This window comes from Tachyglossus aculeatus, chromosome 24 (genome assembly GCF_015852505.1).
Source record: "Tachyglossus aculeatus isolate mTacAcu1 chromosome 24, mTacAcu1.pri, whole genome shotgun sequence".
NCBI lineage: Eukaryota > Metazoa > Chordata > Mammalia > Monotremata > Tachyglossidae > Tachyglossus > Tachyglossus aculeatus.
This window is the reverse complement of record NC_052089.1, coordinates 13166844-13190356: the sequence shown is the minus strand read 5'-3', so window position 1 is coordinate 13190356 and position 23513 is coordinate 13166844. Positions and strand designations below refer to the sequence as shown.

Genomic DNA, 23513 nt, shown 5'->3' with positions numbered 1-23513 from the left:
AGTTTCCTTTCTCAAACCTATTGAATTCCTGAATCATTATGATTTTCTTTCAGTAGCCTTTCTTCATTTCTCTTTTCTCTCCATATGTGAGCAGTTTTGCAATTGTGGCCTTGCCAGATGCTTTGACTCCGCTATAGTAATTTCGTTTGATACAAATCTGATAACAAGATGTACCGTTCTTTTGTTATTTATTGCTGTTGGAACACTGTATCAGAGACCATGGGGTTTAAACTACTACTCCTAAATCTCCCTTTCTGCTCAGTACTTAGCAACTTCTGATAAATATGAACTTAGTTTTGCTCTATCTTACTATGTTTTTGGAAAGTTTTGAAACTCCTGTACATGAATTATGTCTTTCAGAGAGATTGTGTTCATTTTGTTGGCTTATCACTGTCCTATACCTGTATCCATCTTTTTTCTAATAATAATAATAATAATGGTATTAAGCACTTACCATGTGCAAGGCACTGACTTAAGCACTGGGGTGGATACAAGCAAATTGGGTTGGATACAGCTCCTGTCTCTCATGGGGCTCACAGTCTCAATCCCCATTTTACAGATCAGGTAACTGAGGCCCAGAGAAGTGAAGTGACTTGCCCAAGATCACACAGCAGACAAGTGGTGGATCCGTATTAGGACCCATGACCTTCTGACTCCCAGTCCTATAGTTTATCCACTATGCTATGCTGCTTCTCATGGTTCAGGTTCGGTGTTAGGGAGGTAGAATGAAAGAGTCGGGGTTCTGAAAATAATTTCATAAAAACATTTGGACTAGCCCCTTAGCCCTGTGCAAGGTATGACTCCATCATCCCTGACCGATAGAAAAGCAAAATTGGAGTATGGAACCTGGTATCTCCTTAGCCAGTCATCAATAATTTATGAATACTTCCTACTGAAGTGTTTTGCTATCTCCCTTTATTCCCAAATTGAAATAAGATATTTGGGGAAAAATGCGCACTCATGAAGTCTATAATTTTCTTCTCTCTCTCTCTCTCTCTCTCTCTCTCTCTCTCTCTCTCTCTCTCTCTCTCTCTCTCTTCTCCCCCCATCCCACACACATACTATAGAGAAGTAATTTATTTAAGACGTCTTAGAATAATGTGGGCAGGTGATTATTTTTTTCCTTAAACATTTCCCCTAAGGATGGAACCTCAACATCCTCCTCTGGAGTCCCACCAGTGGTGGTTTTGTTTTTCTTATTTTAGTTTTTTTTGTAGCTCAGAATTCCATCAATTTGATTGAATTCTCTCCTGCTTTAATTTGTTGATTTTATTTTGTGGTGATTTGTGGCCATGAAAAGGCTTCAGATACTGAGGCAGTCATTAGGTTTTACTCGAGCCTTCCTTTCTTCAGCCTGGCCAATTTAACTTTTTTAGTCCTTTCATCGCAGAACCTGTTTTCCATCCCTTTAATTATTTTTGTCATATTACCCTGGGTCCTTTCCAGTTTTTGTATATTCTTTTAGACATGTGATGGGAAAGCTGGAGGCACTGATCTAATAAGGGTTTCACCAATTCAGAATACATTGGGAGGATGTATTGTTTCCTGACTCTTGTGTCATATTTCTCTTACCTGTACCACAATATCATGTTGACTTGAATAATAGAACAGATCACATTCAATTTTAATTGATTGTGACCATTGGCACATTTTTTATTTTCCCATTATGCTTGTCTCTGGTGAATTGAATTTTGTGTTTTTAGGGCAGTTTTTCTAATTGACCAATTAGGAATCATTGCAAAATAAAGAGGGAATTTTTGATTCCTCCAGAACTCTTGGGCCCTGGAGTTGTTCTTTATGGACATTTTATTAATTTACACATTATATAAATTACTGTTCATTGTTCTTTTGTTTAATAATAAATATTAGATTCAGATTTTTGAGACTGACTTCTTCATAATGTAAAGTGAACCCAATAGAGTCCTTCTCAAAAAAGGATGTTCTGAAGGAATAAGGGAGCTATGGAATCTAAGATTCAAATGAAAGCTACGAATAAACCCGGATGAATTTGGCCTATGGAGAATATTTTCCAGACAAAGTGATGGCCAGAAACTAATATTTTGTCTGGAAGAATTTACTCAAAAAAGAAATCAAAAGACTAGGCTGAAGCCACAGACTCAGAAATTTATCAAAAGAAAAAAGAAGCTTTCTTTTTACATAGAGCGTTAACCTTGCTCTATGGGACTAGGTGGTAAAGAGGCTTATTACCATGTGGTAGGCCTAAATCCCATAGCTCGGGCAATTATGCTAAAGCATTTGCTTGGAAAAGGGATGGAAAAGGAAAACTAGGATTTGAAGCTAAAAGCCAAAATTAAGCCATAAACCCATATTTTTCTGGCTTGTTTTCTTACAAATATGATTAAGCAAAGAGAGAGCTCACCTCATGAAAGGCCTGATTCCAGAGCAAAAGCGGCAAAAGCAGGAGCAGCTTGTTCTCAGTAAAGCCATTGATAAATGACAATCAGGGCTTGGCTCTACCCTTCCAGGAGAACTCTGGAAGCTTGGCTCTACCCAGAGTAATTCCTTACAGTTGTGGAATATGATGAGTCAGTCCATTTGTTCCCTGGGAAATAGTTTGTCCTTTCCTTCTTTACAATCTCCTTGCCTCCTTTCAAGAGAATCTCTGATTGGATGTTTTGAAGTCATGTAGCTCTCATCAAAACTGACCAATATAGCAGAGTCTAACGTGGATCTAAATCACTAGTCTGATAATTAGAAGAACAGTAATCAGTAAATACTGCAATCACCACTAGTTCCTGCTTCCAACCTATTTTGTGTCGACTGGCAGTGACCTGGTTTTATCTTTGATAATTATACTTTGTCTTCGTTTTTAAAAATGGTCACAGTGTTCGTGTCTAATAAATTTGTATAAAAATTAACATGCAGTTGAATTTAATTCTGATCATGGGGAAGAATGGAGACCTTAGATCTAAAACCTGCGTGAAAGAGTTGGATGATGAGACTAGTGGTTTTACAGCAGCACTCACAGACTTTTTTATGGTGTTTGTTAAACACTTACTATGTACCAGACACTGTACTAACCACTGGGATAGATATAAGCTAGTCAGGTTGGATACTGTTGGATACTTTTAGACTGTGAGCCCACTGTTGGGTAGGAACTGTCTCTATATGTTGCCGACTTGTACTTCCTAAGCACTTAGTACAGTGCTCTGCACACAGTAAGTGCTCAATAAATATGATTGATTGGTACAGTCTGTGTCCCACATGGGGATGACAACGTGGCTCAGTGGAAAGAGCACGAGCTTGGGAGTCAGAGGTCATGGGTTCTAATCCCGGCTCTGCTACTTACCGACTGTGTGACTTTGGGCAAGTCACTTAACTTCTCTGTGCCTGAGCTACCTCATCTGTAAAGTGGGATTAAGATTGTGAGCCCCACGTGGGACAACCTGATCACCCTGTATACCCCCAGTGCTTAGAGCAGTGCTTTCACATAGTAAGCGCTTAACAAATACCATCATCATTATTATTATTATTTTACAGGTGAGGTAACTGAGCCACCGAGAAGTTAAGACACTTACCCAAAGTCACACAGCAGACAACTGGAGTCAGTATTAAAACCCAGGTTCTTGTGACTTCCATGCTCTAGCCACTTGGCCACACTGCTTCTCACCAGTTGTGACCCTGTTGGGGCACAGTATGCAGTGAGTATGTGGGCAGGCAGGGGTGCAATACATTGTGAAGCGCACACTTTAGTAATTAAATAAAATGCACACTTTTCCTTACCGGCAATTGTAGCAAGATTCAGGGCAAATAAGGTATAGATCTGCTATTGGGAAAATAGGTAAGATAGATAACATTCTAAAGGTATCATTTTGTATTATGAAAAACAAAATAAAGTATGTATAGTTAATATAGTAGTAATAATAATGGTATTTGTTAAGCGCTCACTATGTGCGAGGCACTGTACTAAGCGCTGGGGTAGATCCAAGCAAATTAAGTTGGACATAGTCCCTGTTCCACATGGAGTTCAGTCTGTCCCTATGTAAGGTATGAAATACTTTTATTTTAAAAGTCAAGCATGAGCTAAAAATCAAGCTAAAGCAGAATGCCACCAAACAATAGGGAGTAATCCTCTCCCTCTAATAATCAGTAATGGCCAGCCTAATAACAATAATAATAATAATTATGGTACTTGTTAAGTGCCTACTATGTGCTGGGCACTATCATTATTTGGGTGCAATTTTGAACAGCATGTTTTAAAACTGATGAGATAGGTAAGAGGATCTAAAAATTAGTGATATAGAAAATAGATCCTCCAGTGCAAAGTTAGTGTGGCAAAGAAATTTGGGATTATCAACTTTATAGAAGCAAAGGTGTAAGAAGTGGTAGACTTGCTTATAATTAAAAACAGTAAGACTAGTGAAAAACATTCAAGAAAAAGATGACTAGATGAACCATAGGAAAAATGGCCTTATGTTGTGGACTGTTAAAAATTGAAGTGTATTACTTAGGCATGGTTTGGAAAATCCACATGCAGAGATTTTCAAATTGAAAAAGCACATTTTCATCATGGTCGTTTTTGTGACTCGACAACTTAAAAAAAATGCTAATTTGTGTTGTAGAAAGTGATTTAGTAAATGGACCTTAGTGGTTTATAGGTGTTATCACACCCCTCCAAGTGAATCACTTATTTTATTTCCATTTGCTGAACCATATGCAGTATACCCAAATTTTGATTAATTTTAGAGTGTTTAGCCACCATGGCACTGGCAGCAGTAGAACTCCTGCCATCACTAAGCTGATTAAGTTAAGTTGAGAACTACAAGGAGCGCAGCAAGAAGCAGAGCAGCAACAGCAGCCAGCACAGTTAATACAAAACTGATCTCTCTGATGCTGTTTACTCCAGCAAGATGCAGTTCCAGTCTCCCAAAGGTACAAACACTAGTGTGTGAACAGGGTATTAACAATGATAGTTATAGCATTTGTTAAGCACTACACTAAGCCCTAGGATATGTACAGCAGTAGGACCAGTTTGCCTTCATAGCTGTGCTGGATCCCACAGCCCTGGTCCCTTGGCTTCAGTGAGAATTCCTATAGGTGTATGAGGGAATCGGCAGAGGGGAGGATATGGCAGGTGTTTGTAAAATTTGGGTCTCTGGTAAAATTTTGAGGCCATTATGAGTACCTTGCCTAGCCAGTTACGTTTCCACTCAATTTACATTTGCTTATTTAACCTGGAAAAGTATTAAGTGAGCCTTAATAATATAGTCTCTTAGACAGAGTTGGCATATACAGGAAGGTGATCACCCCCTATCTGAGCAATAAACTGGCCTACATTTTAGGGCCTTTTAGTTATGAGGAGGAATTTCCTGTCAATGAGAACAGTGAATGTTGAAACAGTCAATCATTCATTCAATCGTATTTATTGAGTGCTTACTGTGTGCAGAACACTGTACTAAGCACTTGGGAAGTACAAGTCGGCAGTGTATAGAGACGGTCTCTACCCAACAACGGGCTCACAGTCTAGATAATAATAATAATAATAATGGCATTTATTAAGTGCTTACTATGTGCAAAGCACTGTTCTGAGTGCTGGGGACAAGGTGATCAGGTTGTCTCACCATTAGTCTTAGTTGCCATTTTACAGATGGGGAAACTGAGGCCCAGAGAAAGTAAGTGATTTGCCCAAAGTCACACAGCTGACATTTGGCAGAGCCGAGATTTGAACCCATTACCTCTGACTCCAAAGCCCGTGATCTTTCCACTGAGCCACGCTGCTTCTCAAAATAAGCAAAAGAAGTTCCCCAAAGAAGTTGTTAAGCCTTATCAAAAGGTACTTGGTATGATGTAGATATCAGTTTTATGATTCCGTATTCAGCAGAGTCACGAGGGAAAAGGAGGGGTTTTCAAATCTGTATTTAAGAAATTTCTTCCTCGAAATACTGGATTAGCTATAAGAAATCCATCCTTTGGAAACTCTTTGTTAATTAGTTTCATGAAGGGCAAAGTTTCTTAGTTTGAATGAGATATTAGTAATCCATTTTTTTTAATGGTATTCAGTCTATCTGTCAAGCACTGGTCTAAGCGCTGGGGTATATCCAAGTTATTTAAACCAGATACAGTCCCTGTCCCACATTGAGCTCACAGTCAAGTAGGAGGAAGAACAAGTACTGAATCCCCATTTTGCAGTTGAGGAAATTGAGGCAAGGAGAAGTTGTCCACGGTCACACAGCAGGCGAGTGATGGTGCTGGATTTATAATCCAGGTTCCTTGGCTCCCGGACCCGCCTGTGATTTAGCTACCAGGCCACACTGCTTCCTATTGGAAGTGATGCCTCCCATTTACCTGTTATATATATATATATATTTTTTTTTTACTTTTAGCTTTCACACACTGGGTAAATTTTTTGACAATGCCGTTTAATGATTTACCACCTCTGCGGGTGATGATGATGCCAGCCTTTCCTCTGCTGCCAACAATTTAGCTCCCATCTGTTACACTTCTTTTCTGTGTACTGAAACCATGCTGATCTTGGCTTAGGTCATTTTGGTAAATGTTTCATTTATGAACCATTCCGCCTCCTGACGTCTATGTGACACTGAGAGTTACCGGAAAAGATTTGCCATCTCACGGTTCTTATGCTTAAAAATTTGGCATTCCATGCATGCAGTTACTCCTCCAGTGGAATAGTGTATTTAGGAAACAGTGTATTTCTATCATCTTCAGTTACTGATTAGTACACCATCAATTGGGTTATGAAATGCTTTAGAGGTAAATTGATAATGTTTAAATGGATTAGTTTTCTTTGTGCAGTACATTCTGTCCTTCTACCCATGCTATTCAGTGACAATTTATGCCCAAATTCTGATCAAATCTAATCACAAGTTTTCTGCGGGGGGAAACTTAAATATCTTCTAAGCAAACCACTCATACAACAATTTTCTAAGTAAATCCTATTACATTTTTTAGGATATTTATTCATTCATTCAGTCGTATTGAGCACTTACTGTGTGCAGAAGATATGAGGGTGTGACATCAGACACAGTAATTACTACATCATGTAAACGCTACATAGTAAGCGTTTAACAAATACCATAATAATAATATCAATCTCATTTATTAATAAAAGAGAGAATACATATTGAAATTAGATATGTGAAAACTTTGCACAGCTTCCATACCTCAAGAAAGAGTTAGGTCTATGAACTCTTCTATATTGGGTCAGAAAGATCCTTGCAGTCCAGTATTCTGTTTCTCATTTTATCAGTGATGGTGCTCAGAGGAACTCTTTCACAGTTTGCTAAGGAATGTAGTGAACTCATGATCTCCAGTGTTTAATGGGTTCAAATCCTGGCTCTGCCAATTGTCAGCTGTGTGACGTTGGGCAAGTCACTTAACTTATATTACTAATGTTTAGGAGATCTAGAAGTCAATTATTTATTGAACATGTAGTGTGTTTTTTTCTAAAGAGAATATTTGGAACACATCCCATAGATAACAATGATCAACTAACAGTTTGCTTGTTGAAAAAGTATACAATTAAAAATGCAAGTTATTTAATAGTTGGAATCTGGTAAAAAGGAATAGAGGTGGTGTTCTGGAGTCAGTAAAATTTGGGACTTGCCTGAGAATTTAAATAATCCATGGTATTCCAGTACCTGAATATTGAGCTGTTCTGTTTCTTTTTGGTTAGATTCTTATTTCTGCCAGGGGAGAAACTTGTATTTGCTGTAGGCTGATGTTTGATCATCTTGTTTCATGATTTAGTGAGGTGTGGAAAGGGGTGGAAGAAGCCAGTGCGATTCTAGGTACTGGTAGGGTTCCCTCAGCCCCATACGACATCCCATAGCACTTATGTAGTTATCCATCTTTTTTGATGTGTCCCTCTCTAGTCTGTAAACTCCTTGTAGGAAGGGATCGGCTATACCCACTCTTTTATATTGTATTCTTCCAAGTGTTTAGTACAGTGCTCTGCACACAGTAAGTGCTCAGTAAATACCATTGATTGAATGTTAGCAAATAAACTCTGTCTACCCAAAAGGGAGGTTCATTCGTAGCATTTACAGTGGTATTTTTTCCATATTTGGTCTTGTTTAAGGGAAGACTTCCTACAGGTAGAAAATTACCTTTTCTGTTCCTGTTAACTCGTGAGCTGCAGTATTTCCATTCTTTCCTTCTTTGGTATCTTTGTTGAAACTGAGATAAATGGGCCAATTTCTGTCAGTTCATTCATTCATTCAATCATATCTATTGAGCACTTGTAATCAATTGTAATGTAGATATTTACAGTGTAATATTGGATGAATGCCCCTCTGGACTCCACACGTCATTCCACATAGGCTACCTATTCTTCATTATACAAATTGTTTTAAATAAAAGTGTTTTAATTTTGATGACTTTTTTTGAATAATAAATTGAGCATATGGAATGGAACAAATCTCGATTGAAGTCGTATTAAGCCAGTAGCACAGTTATGCACAAAAACTTAAATTGCTATATGCACTGTGGGGAACTGTGTTCTAATGAAAAAGTTATAATTTCGTCCATTTTTTTGTGACTGACTGGTGTAATGGAGGGAAGGAATCAGCACTGCAGGCAAAACTCCTCTGGGGTAAAGGAAGAAGACAGTTCTGGTTGCACAGTCCTTCAGTGTAGCCTCATCAATCATTCTTTGAACAGATTAGAGGAAAAAAACTCTGCTTTCTGTCAGTTCCTTTACTGTTAGCATTGTTGAATCTTAAGATAGAATTGGAGCTATTTGCTGTTTGTTTTTACTTTGAAAATACCATTTCCTAGAAATAAGGCTATTTCCAAATTTAGCAATGAGAACCTCAAGAATTTGAAGGGCTAGTAGATAATCTTGTCCTTTTTCAGTTTCATTTGGCAAACTGCAGTTACACAATCCTAGGAAATGGGTACCTTTCATCAAAAAACGTTAAGTGGTTCACCGGTGTGAACAAGCAAGTCATTCAAGAGTATTCATTTACTGAGCCCCTAAAGTGTGCAGAGCATCATACTAAGCCCTTGGAAGAGTACAATAGACTTAAAATACCTTATCCCTGTCTACAAGGATCTTACAGTCTGCCTGGGGATTTAGATACAAAATCACTTCTAGGTATTTATTTATCTATTTATTTATTTTATTTGTACATATTTATTCTATTTTATTTTGTTAATATGTTTTGTTCTCTGTCTCCCCCTTCTAGACTGTGAGCCCGCTGTTGGGTAGGGACCGTCTCTGTATGTTGCCAACTTCTACTTCCCAACGCTTAGTACAGTGCTCTGCACACAGTAAGCGCTCAATAAATACGATTGAACGAATGAATGAATGAAAGGTAGGAGGAACTAATAGAATATAAAGAGTCAGTATTCCATAAATGCTAGGGGAGTGTGAGTACCCCAAAATTTAGGTGAGGTGGCTGTTCGAGGAACATAGAGTGGGGAGATGAGCAATTAATTGAATTTTCTTCCTTCTTAATGTTTCCCCAGAGCCAAACATTGGGTTTGCATAAACCAGGAGCTCAAAAAAAGACTCTTGTTGCTCTTGATGTGAATGACAATTCTTTAAGAGCAATGACATTGAGGATAGACCCTCGTAAATTCCATTTCTGAGGAAGTCTGGGAAGCGTTTTTGTTCAAACCCACAGAAATATTTTAATGAATAGTTAAATTAATGATAAACGTGTTCTAAAGTCAGATGTATGTGAATGTTTAAAAGAACACATTCAAAATGATTGTATCAAAATGATTCAAAAAAGTGAATAATAGATGCTCTAAACTGCTCTAAAATTACGTACTAGTAAGAAAAAATTAAATCATGGAGAAAAAAGCTCTGAGATGGAAGGTACATGTTTTGGACTTAATTTGTATTTTCATTATTGTGATTTTTAAGTTATTCAGAGCAAAATGTGTAAAAGGGTTTCAACAGGTAAAGTTAACAACACTTATCATTCAGCATTATCATTGGGTCATTCTATTTCGTATGCCATGTATCTTTTCCCACTGTACTGAAGGTGAAACTGAGCTACGGATACCAGAATATTAAATCTACAAAATTAGATCTACTAGCATATATGGCACCCAGTTCAGTTCTCATATCAGACTTGTATTGATTACTTGTTATTTGTTTTGAATTACAGTGAAAACATGGTATAGTTTTATAAGGATTATGCACAAAAAGCATGGTAATAGGCTATTTTTATTAAAGGGTTATAGAATGCCTGTTCATATTTTTAAAAATTAGAGAGCCTTCATCTGCAAAGTTAAAAGCAGATCTTCTGTCATATTTTCTTTGAAAACATTTTTGCTTTAGCTTTGTTGTAGCCATTTCTATTTTTGATTTAGAAAGCACTATCAACATAGATATGCCCATTCTTTTTTTAATTTTTAATTTGAAATATAGTTCCTATATCAAATTTAATAATTGTGTGCTTAATGAAATTTGGTCCTATTTTTGTATGGTAGGGTGGATTTTCACATGTCTGAAAATATCCAAATAACATTAAATAAGTTAACTTTTTTTGCAGCCAGCGGGAGGAGCTCTCTCCTTACTGGGTTCATTGTAATTACTGTTTCTGAGAGATTTTATTTTTTAGCCAAGGAAGGAATAATCTCAAAAGAAACTCCACTAGATTTTCACAGTACTATATTATGTTTATTTCACATTTAATTTTCAATTTGGATTTATATCAAGTTATAATATTAAAAAAAGAAAGAATCAATGCAAGTCACTGTCAAATAATTCTGCCAAGTCTCTAAAAGTGAACTCCTTATAAAAATATTTACTAATAACCAAGGGTAAGGTACATGTGTTTTATGGCTATTTACCAGAGATATGCAACTATAAACATTTGTAAGAATGTCTATATTTTTATTTAAGCACATATTTTTCCATTAAAATGTATACATTCAATATTGCAAGTAATATATTCATATAGTTGATGAGCCTGAACTCATCATGCATGCAGTCAGGAAAATCTGACCTCACTGTATGCAGAGTACTGTGTGGCATTTCTGCTTACTAACCCTCATCTCCCCCCCCAGAAAAATTCCTCTTGGAATTCACTGTATTAGAATTCAGTGATTTGGAAATATTTGAAAATAAGAGTTTACTAGTCTGTTTGCATAGAATCAGGTTGGTTGTGTTTGTCTATGGGACAATCACAATTTGAATAAAAATTATATTGAAGGAGCACAGATAATTTCAGAAACACTTAAATCCTAATAGTAAATCATTGTGGAAGAGGGATGAACTGTTTTAAAGTAGAAGCGTGAGAAACTGTACCAAAACAAAAAGAGGCTTTGAAATGTCCTTATTTAGAAATAAAGAACTAAGGGCAAATTGAAATGTCTATTCAACTATGAGATTCTCAGTAACGTATCAGAAGGCTCCCAAATTTGAATGTCAGTGATCGAGTTATAATTCCATGTCAGACATTCTCACCCTGTTACTCTTGGAATTTTAACAACCAGACAAGAATTTAAAAATCTTATCTTCATAGGGCAGTGTTTCCTATTCATTCATAATGTGATATTAATAATTTTGTGTACAACTTATGTACTCTTTCCATGTAACAGTGGGATTACATTATGTTTTGTTCATAAAAAGGGAGGGAAACTAGGCAATGCAGATTTTATACAGTAACAAAATAACTGAGTCATGTTTAAATTACTTATCTAGTCGCTCTTGTGGTTCTGTTCTCGAGCCCCAATCTTTGCTCCATCATTTCATGTGTATCCAGTATATTACACATAAAATATTTCACAGCAAAAATGAAAAAAGTAATATGACCTTTATCCTTTGTATATTTAGCATTGATATAAGTTCAGTATTTTAATGAGCTTCAATTAGCCTTTATTGCTGTTTTATTAATGTGGTAGACCTTGAATAATCTTTCTTGCTATTTTTGGTAAAATTCCAATACTAATAAATAGGTAAAGCATAAGACTACTTATGTCAGACAAATGCACCTGAAAATATTTTTTTCATGTTTAGTCTTTGCCAGTAATTTTGGTATAAACTAATGTGTTTTCAAAAATAAGCCAGTATAATTACTTCTGCGGAGAAGAAAATTAATATAAATATGTTCCAGTGAATTAGAAATATATTTCAGAGTATAATGGAAATTATTATTTTTTTAATTTCCAGTTGTGATGCTTGATACTACAGCTGTGCTCGGAGAGTTAGGATGGAAAACGTACCCATTAAATGGGGTAAGTTGAAATGCCTTTTTAAAAATATCTGTCATAAAAAAGGTGCCTAGCAATAGAAGCACAATATTTCTGATAAATAACCAGTTCTTTTAGGAATATACTTGGAATAATTTTAGTTCTCCTGGTAGTTCTCATTGCAACTCTGGGAGAATCAGGAATGTGTTGTATTAAGAGTAAAATCATCGATGAGTAATGGATATTCAGATTTGAAACTCAACTAACATGAGTGAGCCCATCTTCCGCCTCCCCTTCCTCCCAAAAAGGCTATTTAGATTTTAAAACCATGGAAGATTCTAAATGATTGGGGTGTCCATCTTTCACTTGAGAATGTGACATCATCTGCAGCTCGGCTTTAGCCATCCTCCTTTTCAGTGGAAAGATAAGACTTGTGACACCCAAGTATATGGCATTTTTGTGGCCCTTCCTGCCCTCCCAGAAAGGAAAGGATAAGGAAGTTAATTACTTGTATTTGGAATCTCGTGGCACTGCAAAGTACAGATTTAATTTCAGTGGTTTTCAAATGGAGCCATGCTATATGCAAGGCTGTCTTTTAAGTGTGGGTGAAGTGGGCATTTGCCTTGGGCAGTGAAGACAGCAGAGGTTCCGAAAACACACATAAGTGATTGGGTTTTTAACCACTCTGTGTCAGTTCCTGGAATGTGTCCATTTCTGAGCTTGCTCAAAGTTCAACCAGATTATTCTGACCATTATTCAGGATTCAGAAACAATTGGAACAGTTAATCTTCCCAACTCACTCTAGCACTTCAAGCTCTGAAGACTGCTTCACCAGTCATGGGATAGGGACATGGTAGGAGAACAGGAGGATTGAGAAAAGGGAAAAGGGAGAGCAAAACTTTTGCAATCTGGTCTCCTACTTTGCAGAGACCTGGCGCTGATTTTATGTTTTTGGTTAGTGTACAATTTAAGCTTTCTAAACAGTATTGCCCAAAATATAAGTAATGGCCAAACTAAACAGTAGATGCTTTTAAAATTGGTGACTGAATGACAGTACCTACTAATTGAACTAGGTTTATCTGTTCATACATAAACATATTCTTACACCCCTAGAAATATATTTTTGTTCCTTCTGATGGTACAATATGCTCTCTTATATTTGGGTGGTACTTGTTGTCCGAGATCTGGTAGTATTTTAGATGGATACTGAAGGCCATGGATAATATGGAAGAAGAGTGAAAGTTTCTTGTTGTCTGTATGCAGGGTTTGCAGATTGCTGCTGTTTTTATTTTGCTGTTTTTGTTTATTTTCCTCTTGACTTCTGCCTGTAGTTTGCCCTTCGTATTAGAAACATCTAATCCTAAAAACATCCTGCGAAAGTTTTTTTTTTCCTTTTGCCCCCCCACCACTAGATGTAGTTATTACAGTTGTATATGTTTGTGCTTATTAACTTAGAACCATTAATTGTGCTCTTAATATTTATTTATGCCATATGTTAACTGAGATTTTAACACTGAAATTTTTTATCTGTTGGCAGAAGTTCATACATTCTGTAAGCCTGTGGAAACAAAAATACTTATTTTAATGTCACGTCCTCAGCACCTAATGATAATAATAGTAATCATTAAAAAAATCCTATTTTCAGGTGTTCAGTAATTTATCTTCAAGTTTTGCAAGGCCATAATTGAGTAATAGTTTCCAAGTCTTTAGTACTTCCATTTGGTCTGTTGTTTGGGGATTTGCTGTCTAAATTATTAATGTTCATCATCCACTAACCAAACTAAGGCAAGATGAATAATATCAATAATTTAAAATATGTAGCCTGACTTTTTCCATTATTAGTCATTAGCTGTTTTTCTTGTTCATTGTAACGTGAACAAATTTCACAGAAAATGAAACTTAATGTATCTATTTTACAATTAGCATTCAGAGTGAAAATTCCTAATATTTTTCTTTGAATTCAGGAATGGTCCAAATATCACTATACTAATATTTAAAAATCACATAAAGAACATCTCTGAGTGCCAGTTGTGTGTATAGCACTATTACTTTTAATAAACCTAAGAAATTTATAGGGTCAAAATTATATTTCCTTGCCCTAATTAGCTTTGTTGTGAATTTTGAATATGATGTGCCCTAATGTGATTATGAATATTTTTGGTTCGAAATCCCAAAACAGGTTACCTGAAATCATATTTACCTAACCCATGGATAGCAGTAATACATGGATGTTTCCGTTAAAAAAAAGTTTTGAAGAATTTTAATTTTCTACTCTAGCAAAAACGGCTTGAAAAAGGCCTTACCCAGCAGATGCCACATCTGTGCTTTTTTGTTTAAAACATTACAAATCCACCACTGGCGTGATACAGACTGTAGTCATTTCCTGCATACTGATATCCCCTTTTTGCATCTTTCATTTTGAAATGTTCTGTTTGGAATGTACTTCTGCTTCTAATGGATGCAGCATCCTTAAATCCATGGGTAGAACTTGATCTAAGATACTGTAGATGCTTTTTTCCCCCTTTTTTAAACAAGTTAGATTTATTGAGGTAGTATTCCTGTGTTGGATGTATCATTTTCTGTACTCATCCTCAACTACCTTCATTTTGAAGGAAAATTATAAATATAAGAAGTTTTCCATTTTTTATATATAAGCTGCTGTGTATTTTTTCTTTTTTACTAATGTTATTTAAATGTTATATTGTCAGCCAAACTGGTTTGAAGGTGAGAATTTACCTGGGTACCAAATTCCTTTATATATAGTTCTCGACTTGGAAATATTTCAGTACCTCATTTTTGTATGCATATAAGTAATTACTTACAAACTCCAAGTTTTACAAACTGTTGCAGTGTTTTCTAGTTATTATATAAGCATCTTAAAATTGGAGTGCTTTTAAGAGAGAACTTTATTTCATCTAAATAAATATGGCAATATTTTATTGGAACCATAAGTAATAATATTCTAACAAAAAATACCACAACATTAGTCCACTTGGGCTGTAAATGCCAGCTAATGTGTTACTAGACACTGTGGGGCTGAGTACTGGGAAGCCAAAAGAGAAGACGACATCTGGGAAGGGTTGGATTAGTCCAAAACACTGGTCAACTTCAGAACGCATGGGGTGGGGAGGAAGAGGAGCCAATCAATCAATCAATCGTATTTATTGAGCACTTACTGTGTGCAGAGCACTGGAGCCCTGATCTGAGAGGAGGGGGCTGTCAGCCTATGTTTTTCCCATGGTGAGCACTGCCACTCTTACCCCCCCCAAATAATTGTAAAGTTTGTTAAGCTTTCCACAGCATGGGCAGGCCTATCAATCTTGCCTTGCATTCATTTAAATATTCGAGCATTTATGACAGCTACTCATGCACTTGATATGATAGGCTTTTAGCAGCTTAAAATGGCATCCCAATTTTTCTTTCTGGAAACATCAAATCTGACAGCAGTGACTCAGTTATAGTCAGTTTCCTAGACTGAGTTTTCGCTATGCATTTTGAATTGAACATGGTGACAGAATTAGGGAGTGTTCTTCCTGTAACGTGTACCTAGTTACGTGTGGTGTCAATGTGAGCATCAAAATGAGAGTTTTCCTTAATGAGAATTAGGGAGTGTTCTTCCTGTAACGTATACCTAGTTACATGTGGTGTCAATGTGAGCATCAAAATGAGAGTTTTCCTTAATGCTGGTTCATAGAAAATATAGATCCTGTGTTCTAGGCGAACTGACTATTATTTTGTAATGCCATTGTATAAGGCTTGGATAAACAAGCGCATCACTAGCTTGTGGTGAGTAATTTCATGACAAGTCAGCAGAATGGTTTGTTGCAACCTAGCAGTAAAATAATTCTCTGCTGCCTATTTTACTCTCTGGGAATTCTAAGACACTGGGGTATTAGGTGGCACTGTATTATTTGCCTAGATCAGGGGTGGCCAGGACTAATTTTCTGTAGGGTGCTAAGCCTTTAATTTGTATTGATTCATTGTAATCAATCTTATTTAGTGCATACTGTGTGCAGAACACTGTACTGAGTGCTTGGGAAAGTACAATTCAGCATTGTAGCAGACATTGTAAAGTGGTTAAACATTATTTCTAAAAATGTAACCATAATATTACTGTAGTGTAGATTTTCATTGTAGTATTACAGTGAAAGGTAAACCAAGGGATTCATTGGTTTCCTTGGACATGGTCTGTTGCCTCAAAGGCAAATATGGAAGTAGCAAACATAAACATTTGAAAGTACTGTATATGCTCTTTGTGGTTGTCAAGTGTTCTGTGATGTTTGCAATTATGTTGCCCCCATGAGAAGATTGCTTGTTGGCATTTCTATTTTTAAAAAATACAATAAGGGTAACAGGTTGAACTGTGTATTCAGATTCAAAAAATAAATATTAGAAAGTGCTTTCCAAATTGGATTCATAGAATTGCAATTTTAATGTGTGGCATTAATAACAATTCAATTTTTTCTGTTGAGGAAAATTTGACATTTACAGCAAACAAAAAGTGGTATGGGACACCAGGTTCTGTACCTCCTAATGATTTTCCAGATGTCGTGCCTTTGCCACTACCCCCTTCCCTGATCCTTCCTTCCTGTTACTGCCTCTATCATGGCATTTTCTGTTGCCAGATTTTTTTTCCCCAGAGGTCATTCTTCTCACTTGTAGCAATTCTGCTAATAATAATAATGAAGATTAATAATAGTTTTGGTATTTAAGTGCCTACTATATGCCAGGCACTATACTTCATGCTGGAGTAGAAAGAGGGTAATGGGAGTGGACACAGTTATTGTCCCACATAGGGCTCACTGTCTTAATCTCCGCTTTATAGATGAGGTAACTGAGGCAGAGAACTTAAGTGACTTGCCAAGTGACAGCTGACAAGTGGAACACCAGGAATTAGAACCCTGGTCCTGTTGACTCCCAGTCCATGCTCTATCCACTAAGCAACACTGCTTCTGATGGTTCCAACTGCTCCAGCTTCGTATCTGCCCTCTCCAGCCCCCCAAGCCCCCACCCTTGAGATCTCTCAATTTTTTCCCCATTGTTCTTCCCTCCTCCTTTTCCCTTTATCCCTTTCAGTCTTAGATTCTTGTCCTTCTCATCCAGTTACCATCTTAACTCTAACAAGAGAGCTCTGTGTGGACCCAGATGGATATTTTAAATGTATGGATGATACGAACACTTTAGAGTCTTTCTAAAGTAATATAGGACAGTATTGTTTTCCATGTATTTCAAGTTTCATTGATGGTTTGGATTTTGGTGTTCTTCATTTACCAAAGATGTTGTTAGTTAAGTCTCCCATGGGTTCAGAGCCTAACCCAACAAAATGCCCCTTGAGAAGCAGCGTGGCTGTGTGGAAAGAGCACGGGCTTTGGAGTCAGAGGTCAGGGGTGCAAATCCCGGCTCCACCACTTGTCAGCTGTGTGACTTTGGGCAAGTCAGTTAACTTCTCTGGGCCTCAGTTCCCCTCATCTGTAAAATGGGCATTAAGACTGTGAGTCCCCCGTGGGACAACCTGATCATCTTGTAGCCTCCCCAGTGCTTAGAACAGTGCTTTGCACATAGTAAGTGCTTAATAAATGCTATTATTGTTATTATTATTATTATTATTGGTAGCTTGGATTTTTTTCCAAAGCTGATCCTGGTGCATTCTTCCCTTTAGGCATCTTTATACTTTACAGAGTATATACCAAGAAGATTATCCCTCTGCCCATCCGCCAAGCTAGCTCTCTTCCTCCCTTCAAGGCCCTCCTGAGAGCTCACCTCCTCCAGGAGGCCTTCCCAGATTGAGCCCCTTCTTTCCTCTCCCCCTCGTCCCCCTCTCCATCCCCCCGCCTTACCGCCTTCCCCTCCCCACAGCACCTGTATATATGTATATATGGTTGTACATATTTATTACTCTGTTTATTTATTTATTTATTTATTTTACTTGTACATTTCTATCCTACTTATTTTATTTTGTTGGTATGTTTGGTTCTGTTCTCTGTCTCCCCCTTTTAGACTGTGAGCCCACTATCGGGTAGGGACTGTCTCTATGTGATGCCAATTTGTACTTCCCAAGCGCTTAGTACAGTGCTCTGCACATAGTAAGCACTCAATAAATACGATTGATTGATTGATTGATTGATTTGAGCTTCTTCCTAAATTTCCATTCTAAGTAGCATTTTTCTTTGCAGGCAAACTTAGATCTTATTGCATTTGGAGAAAATGAACGATTCAGATTCTGTAGTGCCTGAGTCACACATAGGGCTGTAGACTTGGGTATATTAGGTGGGCTGGTGCAGCGGTACAGTAGAGGAGACTTCTACTCACATGGACAATCATCTCCTCTCCTCACTGCCTACATATAGATATTCTAAGTGTGCATGAAATGTTACCCTTCCCTATATCCAGGGAAAGAATATGATTGTCAGTATCTCCAGACAGTGGTTAGTAAATTGCAAGCTGTAATGTTGATTTTATTCTGTAAGAAATTATTTAGAATAAATGTGACTTTAAATTTATGTTGAAATTCATAGCATCCACTTGCATATGACTCTTTTGAAATTGGTTCAAGAATTCATAAATATTTTGTGAGTATGTAGCCTGACAAAGTGAATGAAGTTAAAAATCCATTTATAGCAAAGAAGCATCTTGTGTGAGTTCATAATTTCACCTTTTGCCCATGGAAAGTCTGGCATAAGAAACAAATCTATATTCAAATCATAGTTTTCCTCTTACACTGCATAAAATAATGCTGAGTGGAATATTATTTAATGTAATGGGTTTTTACGTGCTTCTGTTTCTTTAATCCCCATAAATTTGACGAGAAAGTCTAAAAATGTAACAAAATGCAAACTGTGTTGTACTCTACCTTTTCTTCAGAAAATGTCACTTCAAGTGTATTTAGGGTCACTGATATATTCCTTTACTTGTTTTTAGATATGGACAGTTTATTTTCAGAATACAAAAGTTTACTGTGATTCTTTCACCAACCTTTGTTAGTTGGTGAGTCAAAGCTGAAGCAAGTTTCTTTAAAATTATTTTGGTCCCATGAACAAAAGATTAGCCAGGTAATTTCAGGGAGGGGAAAGATAGGTAAAACTATAAATCTCTGATTGCCAAGGGGTTGATTTTGCCTACACTTCCCTGGAGGTTTTGGGGAAATTCTGGGAAGAATTTGGTTTCTCTGTCAATAGTTGGGAGAACTCCTTTCAGCCTATGGATTAGATGGGGTTTTCTTTATAGGAAACTTGGAATAGAAGACTGTTTTCCCCATGGTGCTATCTTTGGTTTGTGTGCTCCTCTGGAATCCATCCAGAATATGGTCCCAATGGTAAAGCCTTTCTTGCCACTTGACGTATATTTAGGTTAAAAGGAAGCTAGGGAAAGCTAATTTGGGATGTTTTTGTCTTCAATCATTTCCATCTACTTCCCCAAGCAAAGACTTAAGGTGACCATTTGGCCAAGCATTTAACAAGTGGCCTTTGGTAATCAGGCAGTCAGGCTTTGCATTTATAGATTTAAACTTGAGTGAATCTAAACAATCCTGTAAATCTTAATCTTTTTTTATGGTTTTGATTAAGTGCTATGAGGTGCCAAGCACTGTACTAAGTCCTGGGGTAGATACAAAGTAATCAGGTTTCACACAGGCCACATCCCACATTGGGCTCACAGTCTTAATCACCATTTTACAGGTTAAGTAACTGAGGCACAGAGAAGTTAATTGGTTTGCCCACAGTCACACTGCACTTGTTGGAGCTGGGACCTATCACTCCCAGGCCTGGATTCTTTCCACTGGGCCCCACTACTTTCCAGGGTACTGTAGCTTCACTAGATATCTCATAAAAATGGCCAATGAAAGATTTAAAGTTATAATAGTGTCGACTTTTCTTCTAATAATAATAATAATAATGACATTTATTAAGCGCTTACTATGTGCAGAGCACTGTTCTAAGCTCAAAATACTTTCAATCTTAAATTAACCAACCCAGGGTCTTAACAGAGTAAATACCATAGTTCTTAAATATGGGAGAGCTCTGACTGGAAGGGAGCATTACAAAACTTTGTAAATAACCATATAACTTGTTGGGGGAAAAACATCAAATTCAGGTGTGATGAACATCACCTCACATTTTAATGAGTTTTCTTCATTTGACATTTGAGAAGTATATCAGTGAGTTTGAGCCAGAGAACTGGATTTAAATGGAAAAAATAGAAAATCATTATTTCATGCATAAAGACCTAAACAAATAACCATGTAACATGAAAGGATGAAAATGACTCCGATTTAGAGAAGCACTATGGATTACAAATTCCTTGCCTGGCAGCAAGAAATTCCCATAGATTTGTGTTTAAATTAGCTATTAAAACTAAACTAGTTCTAGGAAGAAATCAATTAGACTTCGTGATGGGATAATGGATTTTCTTAGTAGTTCACGTATGTACATTGATATTTTCCACAAAGAATGTTGTCTTTTTCTTAATAAATGAATCATCTGGGCATCTCATTTAATTTAGCTTTAGGGAAAGTCTTTATTTCTTGATGCCCATTATAATAAGAGAAACAATCTCTTGCGTCTCCTGAATCAAGTGCTTTCATTCTCTATTATCTTTGAGGTATTGGATGCCACTTAAGGGGTTTGTGGAGATGATAAGAGACTCTGCTTTGGGCACAATTCTAAAGAGAGAGCCTCTATGTCACTGAGTGTCCATCCTAAATGAGATCATCTTTTCAACACTTCTCACCATTAAACTCACCTTAATGAAAGCAGAGTTTTTAAGGCTTAATGACTGTGCCTGGGAGCCAGTTAAGTAAGGAAAAAGGAAGTGTCGTAATGAAAAGGGTTTAGAAATGATCCAGCTAAGCTAAATTTAATTTAATAAATATCTGAATTTGTAGACTGCTCTCCCTGCACCCCCAGTATTTTAGTTGGAGGAATTCAGTTGCTACATGCATCCCTTCTGCTTCTCACTGGTTTTCCAGCCATTTCACTAGTTACAAGAGGTGGAGAAAAAGAAAGTAGGTGTTACTTGGATAAACCAATTGTCATTATCATTAGTTGCTCTAGAAGATATAGGGTAGAGGGTATAGGGTAGAGGTTGATAACATGGATAAAATTAGTTCTTTTTATCTCTGAACTTCATTATACGTTGCCGATTTGTACTTCTCATGCTTAGTACAGTGCTCTGCACACAGTGAATGCTCAACAAATACAATAGAATGAATGAATGAATTCATATGTACTCTTTCCATTGATGATGACAGTAGTAATAATTTTGGTATTTAAGCACTTATGTGCCAAACAGTGTACTAGACACTGATAGATACAAAATAATCAGATTGAACAAAATCCCTGCCCCATAGGAGACTCACAGTCCAAGTAGGAGGAAGAACAGGTATTGAACCCCCATCATAAAAATGAGGAAACATATTAATGACTTACCCAAGGTCACACAGCCAGCAAGTGGTGGATTTGGGATTAAAACCCAGATCCTGTGACCCCTTCCCCCTTCAGGCCAGTGTTCCTTTCACTAGGCCATCCGGCTTATCTGATAATTGGAAGTTGATTATATGGAAATAAGTGAATTAACCAGGACCTGGATCTCAGGCACTAATTTATTAGTTTATATATTAGTTACATTCATTAAATTCAATCTTATTTATTGAGGGTTTACTGTGTGCAAAGCACTGTACTAAGGGCTTAGCACTGTACACAAGTGCTTAGATAACCGGGTTGGATACAGTCCCTGACCCACATAGGGCTCACAGTCTTAATTCCCATTTTACAGATGGGGAATTGAGGCCCAGAGAATTGAAGTGACTTGTCCAAGGTCACACAGCAGAGCTGGGATTAGAACCGTTGACCTAAATAAATCCCACTAGGAAAAAGACCTATTCATAAACCCTCACTTAGGGACTAATATTTATATTTCTTTTATTACATACAAATTAAAGTAAAGGCCATGGGGCCATAAAGTGATTATTAAATGCTCAGATTGCTTAATTTAGAACTGTTATTTAAATAATTTATATATATATGTGTGTGTGTGTATATATATATGTATATATATATATATACATATATATATACACACAGTTATTTGGTTGGGCAGAGTATTGAAGGAATTCTCTAGTCCAATTCCCTGCCCTCAGACAGGACCATATTTACTTGTTTCAGGAGAAACAAAGAAATGCTGCTTTCCAACTCAATCAATCCTACTTCCCTTTTATAAATTTGAAGCCTGAAATTAAGCCCCTCCCAGCAGCATGGTTTCGTGGAAAGAACACGGGCTTGAGAGTCAGAGGTCGTGGGTTCTAATCCCACCTCCACCATTTAGCTGTGTGACTTTGAGCAAGTCACTTAACTTCTCTGTGCCTCAGTTACCTCATCTGTAAAATGGGGATTAAGATTGTGAGCCCTGCATGGGACAACCTGATTACCTTGTATCTACCCCTGCACTTAGAACAGTGCTTGGCACATAGTAAGCGCTTAACAAGTACCATCATCATCATCATCATCATCATCGTTTTTGTCTCCAGGTTAATTAACCGTAATGATTTAAACCCTTTTGTAAAGATTTATTTACTGCTGTCTTCTGGACTCTCCAGTATCCTCACACCATACCTCATTTGTAAACTAATTATGGATAGAGATAATTTCTGCTAATCTCCCTTGTTTCTGATAGTTTCTGCTAATCTCTCTTGTACTCTCCCAAACTTTTAAAACAATGGTCTGCACATAGTAAGCACTCAATAAATACCATTGATTGATTTGCATCCCTATTCCCCCATGGTCCAATACTCTAATAGATTTCATCTGTGCATAGATAGTCTTGTGGCTCCAAGTACATTCCTATTTTTAGTTCATGATGAACAATGACAATTCCAGTCTGAGCACTTGAATGTATGCCTGATTTTTCACTTAAATTAGTGGAGTAACCTTGCTTGCCTATTAAGCTCCACTCCGTTTATAGAGGCTTGCTTCCCCAAAGTGCCTCGAGAATTTCAGAATTCTCATCCTGTTCCCCTGGGTGCTAGTTATCTCACTCAATTTGATGTTATTAGCAAACATAGCTAGAAAACTTTTTTCCATTATCCAAGTCATTAATAAAGATCCATCCCTGGAGTCTTTTTTCCATTATCCAACTCATTAATAGTTGCCTTTAAGCTTTGTCTCTCACTACTTTGTTAGATTTTTTTTTATGGGACTGGAAATAAGCAGCACTTTCAGAAAAACCCTAAATTGTCCCATAGCCATCATAAAAATCTATAGTCAACCATATTCTAACTTATAAAAGTTGCTCTTCAAAGCACAGAGCCGTATCCTCCTTGTAATGAGTTGTGCAACTCCACTGAGAGTGCCCAGCAGGATTAGGGGATGAAGAGTGAAGCAAGATAAACTCCT

The 23513-nt window shown here is 37.0% G+C and overlaps 1 protein-coding gene across 3 annotated transcripts in view; it reads left to right on the top strand.

Annotated features, from left to right (window-relative positions):
• The window catches only part of EPHA6 (EPH receptor A6), a 357034-nt gene that overhangs the window by 18778 nt on the left and 314743 nt on the right, over positions 1-23513 (top strand). For 2 of the 3 annotated variants that reach the window (XM_038766397.1, XM_038766400.1), the window contains exon 2: positions 12110-12174. The exons of the other annotated variant lie outside the window; for it this stretch is intronic. In XM_038766397.1, the coding sequence (XP_038622325.1) occupies positions 12110-12174 (65 nt within the window). The remainder of the gene's footprint in view (positions 1-12109; positions 12175-23513) is intronic. 3 annotated transcript variants of the gene reach the window in all.